Source organism: Carcharhinus amblyrhynchos, chromosome 12 (assembly GCF_965287045.1).
Source record: "Carcharhinus amblyrhynchos chromosome 12, sCarAmb.v2.hapA, whole genome shotgun sequence".
Classification (NCBI taxonomy): domain Eukaryota; kingdom Metazoa; phylum Chordata; class Chondrichthyes; order Carcharhiniformes; family Carcharhinidae; genus Carcharhinus; species Carcharhinus amblyrhynchos.
In genome coordinates this window covers 9,344,241-9,360,898 of record NC_137335.1, presented here as the reverse complement: position 1 = coordinate 9,360,898, position 16,658 = coordinate 9,344,241, and the positions used below count along the sequence as shown (strand labels likewise).

Sequence of the window (16,658 nt, the reverse complement as noted above, 5' to 3'; positions counted from 1 at the left end):
GCACTAATTGTTTTTTTTAAAAAGCGACAAGACTTGCCTGGGGACTAGTAACCATTTCTTCTGATACCCACCCCAGCCTGGATTTGGACCAAGCAAAAATATTTGCGTGATTCCAAGTCCCGTTGACTTGTGTTTTTTTTGTAAATAGTCAACTCAATCTGATTTGATGAATGGTGCCTAAATCCAGATCATCCCCAGTAACAAGTAGAGTTTTTGTGTGTGTGTGTGTGTTTTTAAAACCAGTCCACTTCTCTCTGATGGGAGAAACCCCCCTCCCTCCCCGTGACATTATTTAGGAAACTCCGTGTGTCACAGACACAGCATCAGTCACTCCCTGACACACAGCTCCCTTTCTTTATATAAAAAAATACAAGAATTCTCTTGTGATGTAATGACGTTAAATGAAGATCGCCTCTCGAATGAGTGAGTGCTGTAAACATTCCTGATGTCAGCCACAATATAGAGGGAGGGAGGGAGAGAGAGGACAAGAGGGGAGTGAGTGAGTTGAGTGAGTGCGGAGTACGCCCGCCCGCTGCATCAGCTGAAGTCATTCCACCACCCCCACCACACACACACACACACACACACACCTCTCTTCGGAAGCAGTGACTTCGCTGGCGGACGCTTTAAAATCGGGCACCCGGAGCCCTCCCTCTTCTGCTCGCTTCGCAACACCCAGAGATAACCCCCACCACCAACCCCCCCCCCCCCCGCCTCCTCTCCTTGAGCCTCCGAGAGTGATCACCCTGTGAAATGGTAGGCTTTTCCTATCCGTTCTGCCTTTCTTCATCAAGCTCCCGCTGTCAGGAGCAGCTGGGCTGTCGATACCGCTACCTGATCTAATGCAATATCCCCCATCAGGTAAGGAGACTTTTAACTCAATTGCTTCTCTAGAGAGAGAAATTTGTCTTTTTTTGTTTCCTTCTCCAATTGATTTAATCATTATTCTTGCCACAGGATGGTTGGATCCTTCAAAGTTTCAAATACTTTTTTTGTCCTTAAGGATTTTGTCCCAGGAGTTTTTCTTTTCCACAGTAACTTTAGTACAGCGTGAATGTAAACCTACTAATAAATAAACTTTTTAACTTTAAATTCAGTCACCTCTCACTTTTCCCCCCTAATATAACAGATAAGCTTAATTTTTTTAAAATTTATTTATTAGGGTCACAAGTAGGCTTGCATTAACACTGCAATGAAGTTACTGTGAATTCCCCGTGTCCATTGTTATACTCCGACTTGCCATACACTTGTTCTCTCTCTCTTAGTGTTAAATTTCAGTCTCTCTCTCTCTCTACCTTTCCGACCCCTCTGCTCACCTCTGTTTCTCCCTCCCCTCCCCACACGCACACAATGATTTTCACACCTTGAGTGACTTTATTTTTGGTAAATGTTACATTTTATTTTCCCTCGTGTTGCGTCGAGGTGTTAAACTGCGAGGAGTGAGAACTCTAGATGTGTAAGCGGAGTCTCTTTTTTTAAAAAAGAAAGAAAAACCTTAAATTGGGCTCCCTTGCCTCCGAGAGCTGTGTACAAAGGAGCTCTTGTACATGGAGCTTGGAAAAATTCGACCCTCTGTCCTTTTGCTATCCGCTATCCTGGCCAGGGGTTGGCGCACTATTCACAGGGCTGATTGCCTTTCCCTCTGCATCATGTTAGACCTGAATTCGATTCCTCCCAAGGATTTCGCCCCAGATATCTTATCCATTCCCTGGTTGTCTCACCCTCACTGGATTGCATTCCCTCTTTTTGGGGCAGGAATGGGATTTTTTTAAAATATAGCTTAGTTGATGAGTTAAAAAAAAATCACTTTTGGTTCTGAAAAGTGCTTCAAAAAGAAAAACTCAGCAAGTTTTTGGTAATGCCCCCCTCCCCCTTCTCTTTCCCATCTCTCGGGCTAACCTATTCGCGTGTAGATCCCTCACTAGCCCGATTTCTGATTCTCCCAGCGGGAGATCCCTAAACCATCGCTCTGAGCATCGAGATCATATCTACAGAGAGGAAGGGTAAATGAAGCTTGCATGTACTGCAGAGGAGTGAGAAGGAGAGAGAGGAGCCTCTTGCTGTGTGTGGGTCGCCTTAAGAAATTATTTAAGCCCAGCTTTCCTTTTTTCCTAAAAAAAACTGATGAGTTAAACGTGTGCGGGAGAAATTTCCGGGGACGTTTTCCACCCCAGCATCGAACCGTTTATAAAGGGACGTCTCAAACTGTTCTGCTCTTCAAAACTGCCACCCCTATGAAAAGCTATGGTCCATCAGTGCAGCCCCTGTTTCGGGACGAGTCCGGGTTCTGGAAGGGTTAAAAGGCGGTATTTAAGAGGTGTGTCTGTGTGTGCGTTTTAAATGCATTTGTGTTAGTTTTTTCCCTCCTTCCTAGCTTGTTTCCTTTCCTCTCTGCCTCCCTCCTTATTCAAAAGCAAAACTAAAGGGCGATTCTGAAGGTATGTAGGTTAGGTGGATTGGCCATGCTTAGTTGTCCCTCAGTGTCTCAAGATACGTGGGTTAGGTGCATTAGCCATGCTAAGTTGTCCCTTAATGTCTCAAGATGCATAGGTTAGGTGGATTGGCCATGCTAAGTTGTCCCTTAATGTCTCAAGATGCGTAGGTTAGGTGGATTGGCCATACTAGGTTGCCCCTTTCTGTCCAAACATGCGCAGGTTAGGTGAATTAGCCATGCTAATTACCCTTGGTGCCCCGAGATGTGCAGGTTAGGTGGCTTGACCATGCTGAATTGTCCTTTGGGGTCCCAAAGATGTATAGGTTAGGTGGATTAGCCATACTGAATTGCCCCTTGGTGTCCAAAGATGCGCACGTTAGGTGGAATGGCCATGAGAGCTTGTCCCTTAGTGCCCCAAGATGTGTAGGTTAGGTGGTTTGACCATGCTAAATTGCCCCTTGGCGTCCCAAGATGTGTAGGTTGGGTGGTTTGACCATGCTAAATTGTCCCTTGGTGTCCCAAGATGTGCAGGTTAGGTGGATTGGCCATGGTAAATTGCCCCTTAGTGTCAGAGGGGATTAGGGTAAATGCGTGGGTTAGGGGGATAGAACCTGGGTGGGATTGTTGTCGGTGCAGACTCGGTGGGCCGAATGGCCTCCTTCTGCACCAAAGGGATTCAGTGATATGCTGCTCCGGCCTGCCCAGGGCTTTCCCCCGTTCTCGCTTCTACTCGACTTGCCCCGGAGAGAGTGGACTGCAATGATCTGTGTGCCACAGACTGTCGGGAATCAGTAGCCCATCTGACTGGCAGGGGGCCACTTCGTAGTGGCATTAAACACAACAAAGGGACCTGTGTATATATAAATATATATATATGTGTGTGTGTGTGTGTTAAACCTCCTTCAATTACTATACAGCAGGAGGAGCAGGGAACACATTAACAACACCCTACCGAAATTAAATACTCCAATCAGTTCTGGATTTATATAGAACTATAAAAAAAGACTGTCCTGTTAAGAAATTATGAACTAATTCGCTAACTGGGGCTTTGAGTTAATCCAAATGATGTGTGTTGGAATTCTCCCCTCTTTTTGTGAATCCTGCACATTTATATATATGTGTGTGTGTTAAGAGAAAGTTTAGTCCCTCTCCGCCTGCTATTGATTTGGGTAGGAAGGTGTATTATTCCCTGGAGGTGTTCTTAACGTCAGGACGGTTGAGAGAGAGAGAGAGAGGGAGTGAAAGAGAGATTTGCCACCAGTAGTGCGGGGTGATAGAGAGTCCCGTGCGGATCTAAGCAGCCAAGACAGGTAGTCTGGGAGCAGAACACAAGGGTTCATTGCTTCCTATTGTAAAGGCTGGTGAGACACACACACACACACACACAGGGGATTAATGTACTCCAGACACAACAGGAAAACAAACCTCTTCTGGATGTGAGAACAATCCAAACAAGATTAAAATCTGCATGACCACTCCCCCCCGCCCACCTCCTCCTCCTCCTCCCAAACCAGATGCCTTGGTGTCTTTATCTCTTAGGAGGGGGGGTGTCCAGAGAGAGAGAGAGGCGCTATAAGCGGGGGACAGGGCTGGCAGAGAGCAGGGAAGAGGGCAAGGGAGCTAGTCACCTTTAGATGGGCTGTTGCTGAGCTAGGGCGCATTGTTCAGTTAAGTGGAAGGTAAAGAGGGGGAGGGTGGAGTGTATGTGTGTGTGTGTGTGGGGGGGGGGGGGTGGTGGTGGTGGAGGGGGAGGTGCATCTCATTCGCAGGCAGTAGCGGAGTGAGCACCTGTCTGTGTGTGTGTGTGAGATCTGTCCCACTCTCCGCAGACACAACAGCCCAGGCAACATAAACAAGACGGCCTCACATACACACGTGTGTGCCCGCTTCCCCTTCCTTTAGTTCCCTCCCCTACCCCCACCCCCCAAATCCCTCTTACTCCATTCAAAATTAAAGAATTAAAGCAAATCCCCTTCCCTCCCCCCTGCCCCTAACTGGGAGAAAGGATATTTCCGTCTAACTTTAGGAGATTGCTTTTAATTTCTTTAAATCTTCCTTGAACTGCCCATCTTTCTTAACAGGTTTCTCATTCCCTCCCCTCTCTCCCTCTCTCCCTCTCTGCTCTTCCCTGTCTCCCTGTCTGTCGCTCTCCCTGTTCCATTCCCTCTCTCTGTGCCCCCTTCCCTCTCTCTCTCTGTCTGCCCCCTTCCTCTCTCTCCCTTCCCCCTCTCTCTGTGCCCCCTTCCCCCTCTCTCTGTGCCCCCTTCCCCCTCTCTCTGTGCCCCCTTCCCCCTCTCTCTGTGCCCCCTTCCCCCTCTCTCTGTGCCCCCTTCCCCCTCTCTCTGTGCCCCCTTCCCTCTCTCTGTGCCCCCTTCCCTCTCTCTCTGTCCCCTTCCCCCTCTCTCTCTGTGCCCCCTTCCCTCTCTCTCTGTGCCCCCTTCCCTCTCTCTCTGTGCCCCCTTCCCTCTCTCTCTGTGCCCCCTTCCCTCTCTCTCTGTGCCCCCTTCCCCCTCTCTCTCTGTGCCCCCTTCCCCTCTCTCTCTCTCTGTCCCCTTCCCCCTCTCTCTCTCTGTCCCCTTCCCTCTCTCTCTCTGTCCCCTTCCCTCTCTCTCTCTGTCCCCTTCCCTCTCTCTCTCTCTGTGTCCCCTTCCCTCTCTCTCTCTCTGTGTCCCCTTCCCTCTCTCTCTGTCCCCTTCCCTCTCTCTCTCTCTCTCTGTGCCCCCTCTCCCTCTCTCTCTCTCTGTCCCCTTCCCCCTCTCTCTCTCTGTGTCCCCTTTCCTCTCTCTCTGTCCCCTTCCCCCTCTCTCTCTGTGCCCCCTCTCCCTCTGTCTGTGTTGCTATTTGCAGCCTTGCCGGCACTAACATCGCCCTCTCCCTCCCGCAGAGACACGATGAGCGGCGGTAGACGATCTCTGGTGCTGCTCCTGCTGTGCCAGGTCCTGTTCGGAGGTTCTGCGGGGCTCATTCCGGAGGAGGGCCGTAGGAGGTTCACCCAGGGGCAGGGGCAGGGGGGCCGGGCCAGCCCCCTGCACACCCAGGGCATGCTGCAGGAGTTTGAGCAGCGGCTGCTCAACATGTTCGGCTTGCGGCGCCGCCCTCAGCCGGCCAGGGAGCCGCTGGTGCCACACTACATGCTGCATCTGTACCGCCTGCACTCTGCCGGGGAAGCACAGTCTGCTTCAGCCCGCTCCACACGGAGCCCAGCCAGCACTGTGCGCAGCTTCCACCATGAAGGTAAGGCTCTGGCTTAGAACAGCTCAGCTCAGATCACTCTCTCCCACTCATTCATTCATTCACTCTCTCACTCACTCACTCATTCACTCTCTTACTCACTCACTCACTCACTCACTCACTCTCTTTCTCACTCACTCACTCATTCACTCTCTTATTCACTCTCTTTCTCACTCACTCACTCATTTACTCTCTCTCATTCACTCATTTACTCTCTCTCATTCACTCATTCACTCTCTTTCTCACTCACTCATTCACTCACTCACTCACTCACTCATTCACTCTCTCTCTCATTCACTCTCTTTCTCACTCATTCACTCACTCACTCACTCACTCACTCATTCACTCTCTCTCATTCACTCTCTTTCTCACTCACTCACTCATTCACTCTCTCTCTCATTCACTCTCTTTCTCACTCACTCATTCACTCTCTCTCTCATTCACTCATTTACTCCCTCTCTCATTCACTAATTCACTCTCTTTCTCACTCACTCATTCACTCTTTCTCTCATTCACTCATTCATTCTCACTCCTACACCCCCTCACACACTCTCTCAAACTCTCTCATACACCCTCTCTCTCATAAACTCTCTCTCTCATATACCCACTCTCTCTCTCATATACACAGTCTCTCTCTCATACACTCTCCCTCTCTCCTACACCCACTCCCTCTCTCCTACACCCACTCTCTCATGCACTGACTCTCTCGCATATACCCACTCTCTTCACACATTCTCTCTCATACACACACTCTCATACTCTCTCTCTCTCACACGTACACACTCTCTCTCACACACGTACACTCTCTCACACACGTACACACTCTCTCTCACACATGTACACACTCTCTCTCACACATGTACACACACTCCATCAAATATAAACCTGGAAACATCCCTACTGCACTGAACAAATCTACACGTGTCACACCTGGACAGAATCTGTCCACAGTAACACATGCCACACTAAACCCATGCATGATACCGACTGTTTACTCTATGCATTCCCCCTGATCACTGTGTCTCTGGCTGGATGAGAGAGATGTGGATATGCCGGCGTTGGACTGGCGTAAACACAGTAAAAAGTCTGACAACACCAGGTTTTAGTCCAACCTATTTATTTGATAATATACTCGCAAGCTTTCGGGTTAGCCCCTTCACCTGACGAAGGGGCTAACCCGAAAGCTTGCGAGTATATTATCAAATAAATAGGTTGGACTAAAACCTGGTGTTGTCAGACTTTTTACTGTGGATGAGAGAGCCCACACATTTCATTTCAGCAACATTTATATTTTCCAAGTTGCATTTCCTATGAATTCCTCACCCTGTTCACCCCACAGTCAAACTCCGGCAGATATAACTTTCATGCTTGCTCTCTCTCTCTCTCTTTCATGCTCTCCTGTTGCTCTCATGTTTGCTCTCCTCTCACACTCTCGTCTCGTGCTCTTATTCTCTCTCATTCTCTCTCATGCTCTCACCTTCTCTCTCATGCTCTTGTTCGCTCTCTCATGTTCTTGCTCTCTCTCACTCTCTCTCGTGCTCTTCTCTCTCACACTCTCACTCTCTCTTGCTCTCGCTGTCTCTCACTCCTGCGCTCTCTCTTGCTCTCACATTCTCTCACACTTTCTCTCTTGCCCTCATGCTCTCTGTCTCTCACTCTTGTGCTCTCTCTTGCTCTCGTTCACTCTCCGTCACTCTCTCTCTCATTCTTGCGCTCTCTCATGCACTCTCACTCTCTCTTATGCATGCTCTCTTGCTCTCGCACACTCTCTCTTGCTCTTGCATTCTCTCTCACTCTCGCGCTCTCCCTCCCGCTCTCGCACTCTCCCTCCCGCTCTCGCGCTCTCCCTCCCGCTCTTGCGCTCTCCCTCCCGCTCTTGCGCTCTCCCTCCCGCTCTTGCGCTCTCCCTCCCGCTCTCGCTCTCTCCCTCCCGCTCTCGCTCTCTCCCTCCCGCTCTCGCTCTCTCCCTCCCGCTCTCGCTCTCTCCCTCCCGCTCTCGCTCTCTCCCTCCCGCTCTCGCTCTCTCTCTCCTGTTCTCGTGCTCTCTCGCTCTCGCGCTCGCTCTTGCGTTCTCTCGCTCGCTCTCGCGCTCTCTCTCATCCTTTCTCGCTCTCATGCTCTGTCTTGCGCTCGCTCTCTCTCACTTGTGCGCTCTCTCTTCCTTTCACACTCTCTGTCACTCACTGTTACTCTTGCGCTCTCGCTCCTGCGCTCTCGTTCTTTTGTGTTCTCTCTCAATCTCGTGCTCTTTCTTGTGTTCTCTCTTGCTGGTGCACTCTCGCTCCGGCGCTTTCTCTCTCTCTCACACATGCACACTCTCTCACACGCACACTCTCTCTCTCACTCCCTGTCACATGCCCCCTGTCACATGCCCCCTGTCACGTGCTCCCTGTCACGTGCTCTCTCTCGTGCTCTCTCTCTCTCTGTCTCACACTTTCTCTCACTGTCTCTCACTCTCTCGCTCTCATGCTCTCTCTCTCGCTCTTGCACTCTCCTTCTCATTCTCGCTTCTGCGCTCTCTCTCACTTCCACACTCTCTTGCTTTCGCTTTCTCTTTCACGCTCTCCTCTCGCACTTTCACTCTCTTGCTCTCTTGCGCGCTCTCTCTCACACTCTCTCTCGTGCTTTCTCTCTCTCTCGCTATCTCTCACTCTTGTGCTCTCTCTCACTCTCATGCTCTCTTTTGCTCTCTCGCTCTTGTGCTCTGTTTTGCACTCATGCTGTCTTGCTCGTGTACTCTCTCTTTCTCTCACACTTTCTCACTCTCGGCCTTGTGCTCTCTCTCTCGCACTCTCTTTTTCACTCTCACTCTCATGCTGTCACTCTCGCGCTCTCTCATGTTCTCTCTCTCTCTCACACTCTCTCTCCCGCGCGCTCTCTCGCTCCCGCACGCTCACAGTCTCACCCTCTCTGTGCTCTCTCGTTCTGTGCTCTCTCTTTCACTCTCACACTTTTTCTCGCACTCTCTTTCACTTGCGCAATCTCTCGCTCCCAGGCTCTGTCTTGCACTCGCGATCTTGTCTTGCATTCACGCTCTGTCTCTCGCTCTCGTGCTTTCTCTCACTTTCGTGCTCTTTCTTGTGCTCGCTCTCGCTCATTCTCATGTTCTCGTGCTCTCCCATTCCCTCTCACACTTACCCTCTCTCTCATGCTCATATGCTCTCTCTTGCTCTCGCACTCTCTCTTGCTCTCATGCACTCTCTCTTGCTCTCACGCACTCTCTCTCTTGATCTTGTGCTCTCTCTCACTCTTGAGCTCTCTCTCACTCCCACATGCTCTCTCTCATGCTCTTGAGCTCTTGTGCTCCCTCTCATGTTTGTCCTCTCTCTCGTGCTCTCTCTTGCTCTCTCGCCCTCTCTTGCACTCTCTTGCTCTATTTCGCTTGCTCATCTCTCTCTTGCTCTCTCTCGCGCTGTCCCGCATTGCCTTGCGCTCTCTCGCTCTCTATCGCACAATCTCATCTCTCTCTCACTCTCATTTCGCTCTCTCATGCTCTCTCGCTCCGTCTCACGCTCTCTTGCTCCCTCTCGCGCTCTCTGTCGCTATCGTGCTCACTCTCGTGCTTTCTCTCACACTCTCTCTCGCAGTCTCTCATTCTCGCACTCTCTCACTCTCATGCTCTCGTTCACTCACTCTTGCTCTCTCTTGCTCTTGTGCTCACCTCTTGCTCTCTCATGCTCTCTCTCTCATGCTCTCTCTCTCATGCTCTCTCTCTCTCATGCTCTCTCTCTCATGCCCTCTCTCTCATGCTCTCTCTCTCATGCTCTCTCTCTCATGCTCTCTCTCTCATGCTCTCTCTCTCATGCTCTCTCTCTCATGCTCTCTCTCTCTCATGCTCTCTCTCTCTCATGCTCTCTCTCTCTCATGCTCTCTCTCTCTCATGTTCTCTCCCTTTCTCATGTTCTTGCTCTCTCTCTCTCTCTCTCATGCTCTCTCTCTCATGCTCTCTATCTCTCTCTCACTCACACTCTCTTTACCATGCTGTCTCTCTGTCTACTGTTGGGATGGGGATGTTTGAACGCAAGGCCACGGGGGGAGGGGGGGAAATGTTTGAGGACCGGACTCTCGCTCTGACATCAGAATACCTGGTGTTTATTATCACACAGTGACAAGCTAGTCAATGATTTGCTATTCTTTATACTATCTGTGACGCGGGTACATTCTCGCATTCCAGCATAATCTGTGCAACTACAATGGTCCCTAAATATTTATCCCCCCCTCAAAGCACCTGAAGCTTATCTTATCTGGGCTTTGGCGGAGAGGTTGCAAGGCATTTGCCTCTTTTCCAGACCCTTTGTTTCCCACAGGGTGTCACATCTCTGTGGCAGAGATCTCTCTCTCTCACACACACACGCACTGAGCTGGGGATTTGATACTTTAATAATCTTCACTCACACAATAGTGAACGAATCCTTTGTCGCTCACACGGGTCCTTTACATTATTGATATTGGCTCCCTGTTCAAAAGAGTTTTAGACAATGCATTGGCCCTGCGTCGAGATAGTGTGGGGAATCCTTCCTTCAAAACCAATTGGATATGAACTGTGCTTTCCTGAGTTCAAACAAGAGACCCAGTGTTTTCTGTTTGTTTATCAGTGTCACGAGCAGGCTTACATTAACACTGCAATGAAGTTACTGTGAAAATCCCCTTGTCGCCACACTCCGGTGCCTGTTCAGGTACACTGAGGGAGAATTTAGCATGGCCGATCCATCTAACCAGCACATCTTTTGGACTGTGGGAGGAAACTGGAGTTAGGCGCATTGGCCATGCTAAATTACCCCTTTGTGCCCCAGGATGTGTGTGTTAGAGGGATTAGCGGGGTAAATATGTGGGCTTACGCAGATAAGTGGGATTGTTGTCGGTGCAGACTTGATGGGCTGAAGGGTCTCCTTCTGCACTTGTAGGGATTCAATGATTCTTCTATGATTCACCCTGAGGAAACCCACGCAGGCACGGGGAGAACATGCACAAACAGTGACCTAAGCAGGGAATCGAACCCAGGTCCCTGGTGCTGTGAGGCAGTAGTGCTAACCTACTGTGCCACTGTGCCATGAGAACGCTGAAGTAATATTCACCTGTCTGAAAAGCCTTGAAAATGTTAAATCAAATTCACATCTCCAGTGTTGTTTGCACAAATGTTGAATCAGCTTCCCCGGAACCAAACACTATCACCAGTCTTAATATATTCACCGTGTACACGCATACACACTCACACACACACTCGCACACACACTTGCACTCACACACAAACACATACACACACACTCACACAAACGCACTCACACACACACTCTCACACACATAAACTCTCACACTCACACACACACACACTCTCACACTCTCTCATTCTCACAAACGCACGCACACGCACAACCATACACAGACATACGCACACACACGTGCACACACACACACACACGCATACACACACATACACACACAGCCACACACACACACACTGCTGCACAGACAGACACACGCACACGCACACACAAACAGACAGACACGCATGCACACACACACACACACACACACACACACAAACACAATAAACCCAATGCATCTGAAGCTAATCTTGTACGGTGGTGAGGCTAAGGTGATCTCCTAATGCCCTCCTGTTTATATACATTCCAAATCTGTTAAACACTCAGGTTTAATCTAGAACTGCCCAGCTGAATCCTGCACAGAAGGCTGTAACCACATTCTGGCTCTTAAACTATGGTTCAAATCCATTTAACTTTTAGTTACAAGCAAACACATGTAGCTCATTTTATCCCTCTCCCTCCCCCCCCTGTGCAAACTGCCCGTTCCCCCCCAAACTGACCACGTTATGAAGCAATGGGTTGCATATTCTTGGAACCAGGGCTGGTCCTGAAATAGTTTGAGGGTTTTGTTTTCTTGGCTGCCCTGACGCAACTCATTTCAACAAATGTACAGATGGCAGGGAATGAAAGAGTGCAGTGGTTTTTTTTTAGACACTGAATTTGCACATCGCTTCGGGGGCTAAATCTTTTCAAAAGGTAATTAGAGAATATGGTGCAATCTCTCTGATGAGCCAGAATGTTTACAAGTGGCACAAACATGTGGTGATCTGGGGACAAGTGTGTATGGTTTTTGCTGCGTTTATGCATTGCGCTAGCCCTAAGAGACCCTTGAACAATAGTCACCACCCCACGCCTCCCCGACTAAGCCAGAATGCATCCCCCCACTGCCTCCTGTTACAATCCCTCGTACCTTGAATCTGTACTGGGACCGCGAATACATTAAATGCATCTTCCGGACAACAAAGATACAAGTATAAAGACTCATGGTGAATTACTAGCTGGTCCCCCTGGTTATGTCTCGTCAACCTAATAGTTGAGAGTTAAGACTTAAAAAAAAAGAAAATTGGCTTTGAAGATCTTTTCCTTCCCAAAAATAGCTCACACGCAAATATCATTTCAAGGTCTACCACCTGCTGCAGATGAGAATTTGATTTGCCTGTAATAGGGCGACAGGGTGACACAGTGGTTAGCTCACAGCTCCAGAGACCTGGGTTCGATTCCCGGCTTGGTCACCGTCTGTCTGGAGCCTGCACCTTCTCCCCGTGTCTGCGTGGGTTTCCTCCGGATGCTCCGGTTTCCTCCCACTGTCCAAAGATGTGCGGGTTAGGTTGGTTGGTCATGCTAAAATTGAACCGGGGTGTCCCGGGATGCATAGATTAGAGGGATTGGTTGGATAAATATGTGGGGTTACGGCGATAGGGCCTGGGTGGGATTGTTGTCAGTGCAGACTTGAATGGCCTCCTTCTGAACAGTAGGGATTCTATGATAATACAACCAGTTGCGCTAGTCCTTTTGACACCCGTAGAAAGGATCAGATAGTTAATATTCTGTCCGTGAAAGCGAGGGGGAGACAAAATATTGTGGATCTGGAATTTGAACCAAAAACAGAAAATGCTGGAGAAACTTAGCAGATGTGTCAATACCTGTGGGGAGAGAATAGAGCCAACATTTCATGTCTAGATGACCCTTCGTCAGAGTAATTTTCCAGCATTTTCTGTTTCAGGTTCCAGCATCCGCAGTACTTTGCAGAAAATGCTGGAAAATCTCTGCTGATCTGTCAGCATCTATAAGGAGAGAATAGAGCCAATGTTTTGAGTCTAGATGACCTTTCATCAGAATAGATCTTCCAGCACTTTCTGTTTTTGCTGAGGTAGTCAGTCCAGGTTGACTATAATTCGATAGGCTCCAATCCGACTAAGTGTGACCCCATTATTCAGAGGGACACCTCCCACTGATGGTCTCAATCCTTGATGATATGGAACCCATATGGGTTTTTAGCCACTCGCCCCCCCCCCCCTCCACTTTTATCCTTTGTTGTGGGCTTTGAGCTCAACCTTTTAATTGACCACAACTTTACCCTTCAAGTAGCCAGACCAAGTCACAGAGATCTCTCAAAGAGCTGTTTTAATCAAACTATATTGCTCAGACTCCGGAAAGCCATAAGCTGTAACTAGCCAGAGTGCCAAAATTAGAAATACACAAGCACTTGTAGTTTCAAATTTTCTCACAATTAGCATATATCAATCGTGATTTAGAAGTTATCTCTATCCACTCAGAGCTATTGATTAAGGTTACATCATGCATACTTGAGGGAATAGTGCCAAATTATGACTTCTCCTTGTTATATCATCAAACAATGATAGTTATAGCTCTGACCAGTGGTATATCAACCTCCCTTCCCATTGTTGCTTGTTCTAATGGGGAAACATGGGCTGCAGCTGCACATTGTTCAATTGAATGGTCCATGACTCATATCTGGGTTGAGAGAAAGGTCTGTCCGGATGAGGGGGTCGTCCAGATTCGAGGTGTTGGCTCTATTCTCTCTCCACAGATGCTGTCAGGCCTGCTGAGTTTCTTCAGCATTCTCCGTTTTTCCAGCATCTGCAGTACTTTGCCTTCCTCTGGCTTCCATTTTTAACTATCCGATCATTTCTCGGGTCTGTATGGAGTTTGTACATTCTCCCCATGTCTGTGCGGGTTTCCTCCGGGTGCTCCGGTTTCCTCCCGCATTGCAAAGATGTGTGCGTTAGGTGGATTGTCCATGCTAAATTAACTCTATTGTCAGGGTAAATATGTGAGATTGTAGGAATAGGGTGGGATTGTGGTCAATACAGACTCGATGGACTGAATGGCCTCCTTCTGAACTGTAGAGATTCTATGATTCAATGATCCTTGTCAGTGAAAGCTCAGGGAAGAATTGTCCTTTCCCAAAAGTGATGGGATTATTATCTCCTGACCATACATATTAATGCTGCAACTGATAAGTTGTGTGACAATTCGGGCAAACATTGATTGGATTTGATTTATTATTGTCACATGTATTAGCAAACAGAACTGTTTCTTGCACGCTATACAGACAGAGCATACTGTTCATAGAGAAAGAAAGGAGATGGTGCAGAATGTAGTGTTTCAGTCAGAGATAGGGTGTCGAGAAAGATCAACTTAGTGCAAGGTAGAATGTAGTGTTACAGTCATAGCTAGGGCATGGAGAAAGATCAATTTAATGCAAGATAGGTCCATTCAAAAGTCTGACAGCAGCAGGGAAGAAGCTGTTCTTGAGTCGGTTGGGGTGCATGACCTCAGACTTTTGCATCTTTTTTCTGACGGAAGAAGGTGGAAGAGAGAATGTCCGGGGTGCGTGGGGTCCTTAATTATGCTGGCTGCTTTTTTGAGACGGTGGGAGGTGCAGAGTCAATGGATGGGAGGTTGGTTTGTGTGATGGACTGGGCTACATTCACAACCCTTTGTAGTTTCTTGAGGTCTTGGGCGGAGCAGGAGCCTATAAGTGAGTGCGTGTCGAACATTTTCTCAGTGAGCCTTGTAATTGTGGTTGACGGTGCTTCTGATATCTTTCCCATCCTAGAACAAATGGAGGAGCTGCCCGGAGTCAGGGGAGAGACGACGCGGCGCTTTTTCTTCAATCTGAACTCCATACCCCGGGAGGAGTTCATCACCTCGGCCGAGCTGAGGATCTACCGCGAGCAAGAGCCGGGAAGCTGTGTGAACGCCAGCGGCGGTGACTCCCACCGCATCAACGTTTACGAGATCCTCAAGGCGGCGGGGGCACCGGGCAGCGAGCCCATCACCAGGCTGCTGGACACCAAGCGGGTGCACCACAACGTCAGCAAGTGGGAGAGTTTCGACGTCAGCCCGTCAGTCATGAGGTGGACGGCGCAGGGCCAGCCCAACCACGGCTTCGTGGTGGAGGTCACTCACTTGGGGCAGGAGTGCCGACACTCGAGGCGACACGTCCGGATCAGCCGGTCCTTGCACCGAGACGAGGGCAGCTGGCCCCAGATGAGGCCTTTATTGGTGACGTTTAGCCACAGTGGCAAGGACCACCCCGTGGAGAAGCGGGTGAGGCGACAAGCCAAACACAAGCAGAAGAAGAGGCATCGATCGAGTTGCAAGCGGCACCCTTTATACGTGGATTTCAGTGACGTGGGGTGGAATGACTGGATTGTGGCCCCCCCAGGATATCACGCCTTTTACTGCCAAGGGGAGTGCCCCTTCCCACTGGCAGATCACTTAAACTCAACGAACCACGCAATTGTGCAGACACTGGTGAACTCTGTGAATGCAAACATTCCCAGGGCATGCTGCGTCCCCACAGACCTCAGTCCCATCTCCATGCTTTATCTGGACGAGTCCGACAAAGTCGTACTAAAGAACTACCAAGACATGGTTGTGGAGGGTTGTGGATGTCGCTAAGGCAAAGGGAAGAAACAAAAAGCAAAATAAAAACTTGACACTTTACTGTTTCCCAATGAAGACACTATTTATATTAAAAAAAATAACAAAATAGAAACAATCTATTTTGAAAATATATTTATGGTTACTTAAAAATAAATTGGGAAAATAAATATTTTAATCAGAGAATTGCTCCTTTTAAATGTTTAATTGTATTTCAGATGTACATGTTTATATGGGTTTAATCCCAACACATGAAGTATAATGGTAAATTCTTATTTTGTATTTATTGCTATTGTAACCACTTTTTAGAAAATAGCTAATTTGTATTTATATGTAATCAAAGATAAATATAGGGTTTGTACATAAATCATCGATCCACATCTGTCTGAGGTATATGTGCTTTGAATGAAAACTTGCAGAGGAGATTTTTCTTCTCTCTCTCTCTCTCTCTCTCTCTGAGCCAGGGGGAGGGCCAGCAACCTCAGGATCTAAAAGGTTTCAGGACATGTCCCAACGTGAGTGCTGCCGTTTCCCAAAGCCCTTTCTGACATGCGGCACATTAAAATTTTTGGCATAGCGATCTTGAAAAGCTCACCGATAATAAGATGAAGGGTTTTAAGGGTTGCGGGGGGGGTGGTGGGGGGTGGTGGTGGGGGGGTGGGCAGTGGCATGCGTGCAAAAGTAATTGTGGTGAGGGTCCAGGAACAAAACCGTGTAAAATAACACTGGGGCTGCCCCTTGTGGTTTACAGGTGGCGGGATGAGATAGAGCCCGGAGGCAAAATGGACCCGTTATTCAACTTCTGGTGAGGCGCAGTGTGAATGCGTGGTGGGGAGGGGGTGATATTAGATCCCATCTTTCAAAGAAAGACAATGCAACAACAGAGAGCTTCATAAGAAAGCGATAACCCTGTCCAATAACGTCTCTGAGTCAGTCCGATTTGATTTATTATTGCCACATACAGTCACACAGCATGGAAACAGGCCCTTCGGCCCAACTTGTCCATGCCGCCCTTTCTTTTAAACCGCTAAGCTCGTCTCAATTGCCCGTGTTTGGCCCACATATCCCTCCATACCCATCTTACCCGTGTAACCCCCACAATGCTTTTTAAAAGATAAAATTGTACCCACCTCTACGACTGCCTCTGGCAGCTCGTTCCAGCCATTCACCACCCTGTGTGTGAAAAAATTGCCCCTCTGCACCCTTTTGTATCTCTCCTCTCTCACCTTAAACCTATGCCCTCTAGTTTTAGACTT

General features: G+C 48.7%; 1 protein-coding gene across 2 annotated transcripts; it reads left to right on the top strand.

The window, feature by feature from the left end:
• The first annotated feature begins 704 nt into the window (after positions 1–704).
• bmp2a (bone morphogenetic protein 2a) lies at positions 705–15,782 on the top strand. Of its 2 annotated transcripts, none has more exons than XM_080200042.1 (3): positions 705–861; positions 5,319–5,668; positions 14,573–15,782. In XM_080200042.1, exons 2-3 carry the CDS (start codon positions 5,326–5,328, stop codon positions 15,418–15,420), a joined length of 1,191 nt encoding a protein of 396 aa, XP_080056168.1. In that variant the 5' UTR covers positions 705–861; positions 5,319–5,325; the 3' UTR covers positions 15,421–15,782. The 2 variants fall into 2 exon arrangements, with proteins under 2 accessions (XP_080056168.1, XP_080056169.1); XM_080200043.1 differs by lacking the exon at positions 705–861 and adding an exon at positions 1,860–2,317.
• Positions 15,783–16,658: the final 876 nt, after the last annotated feature.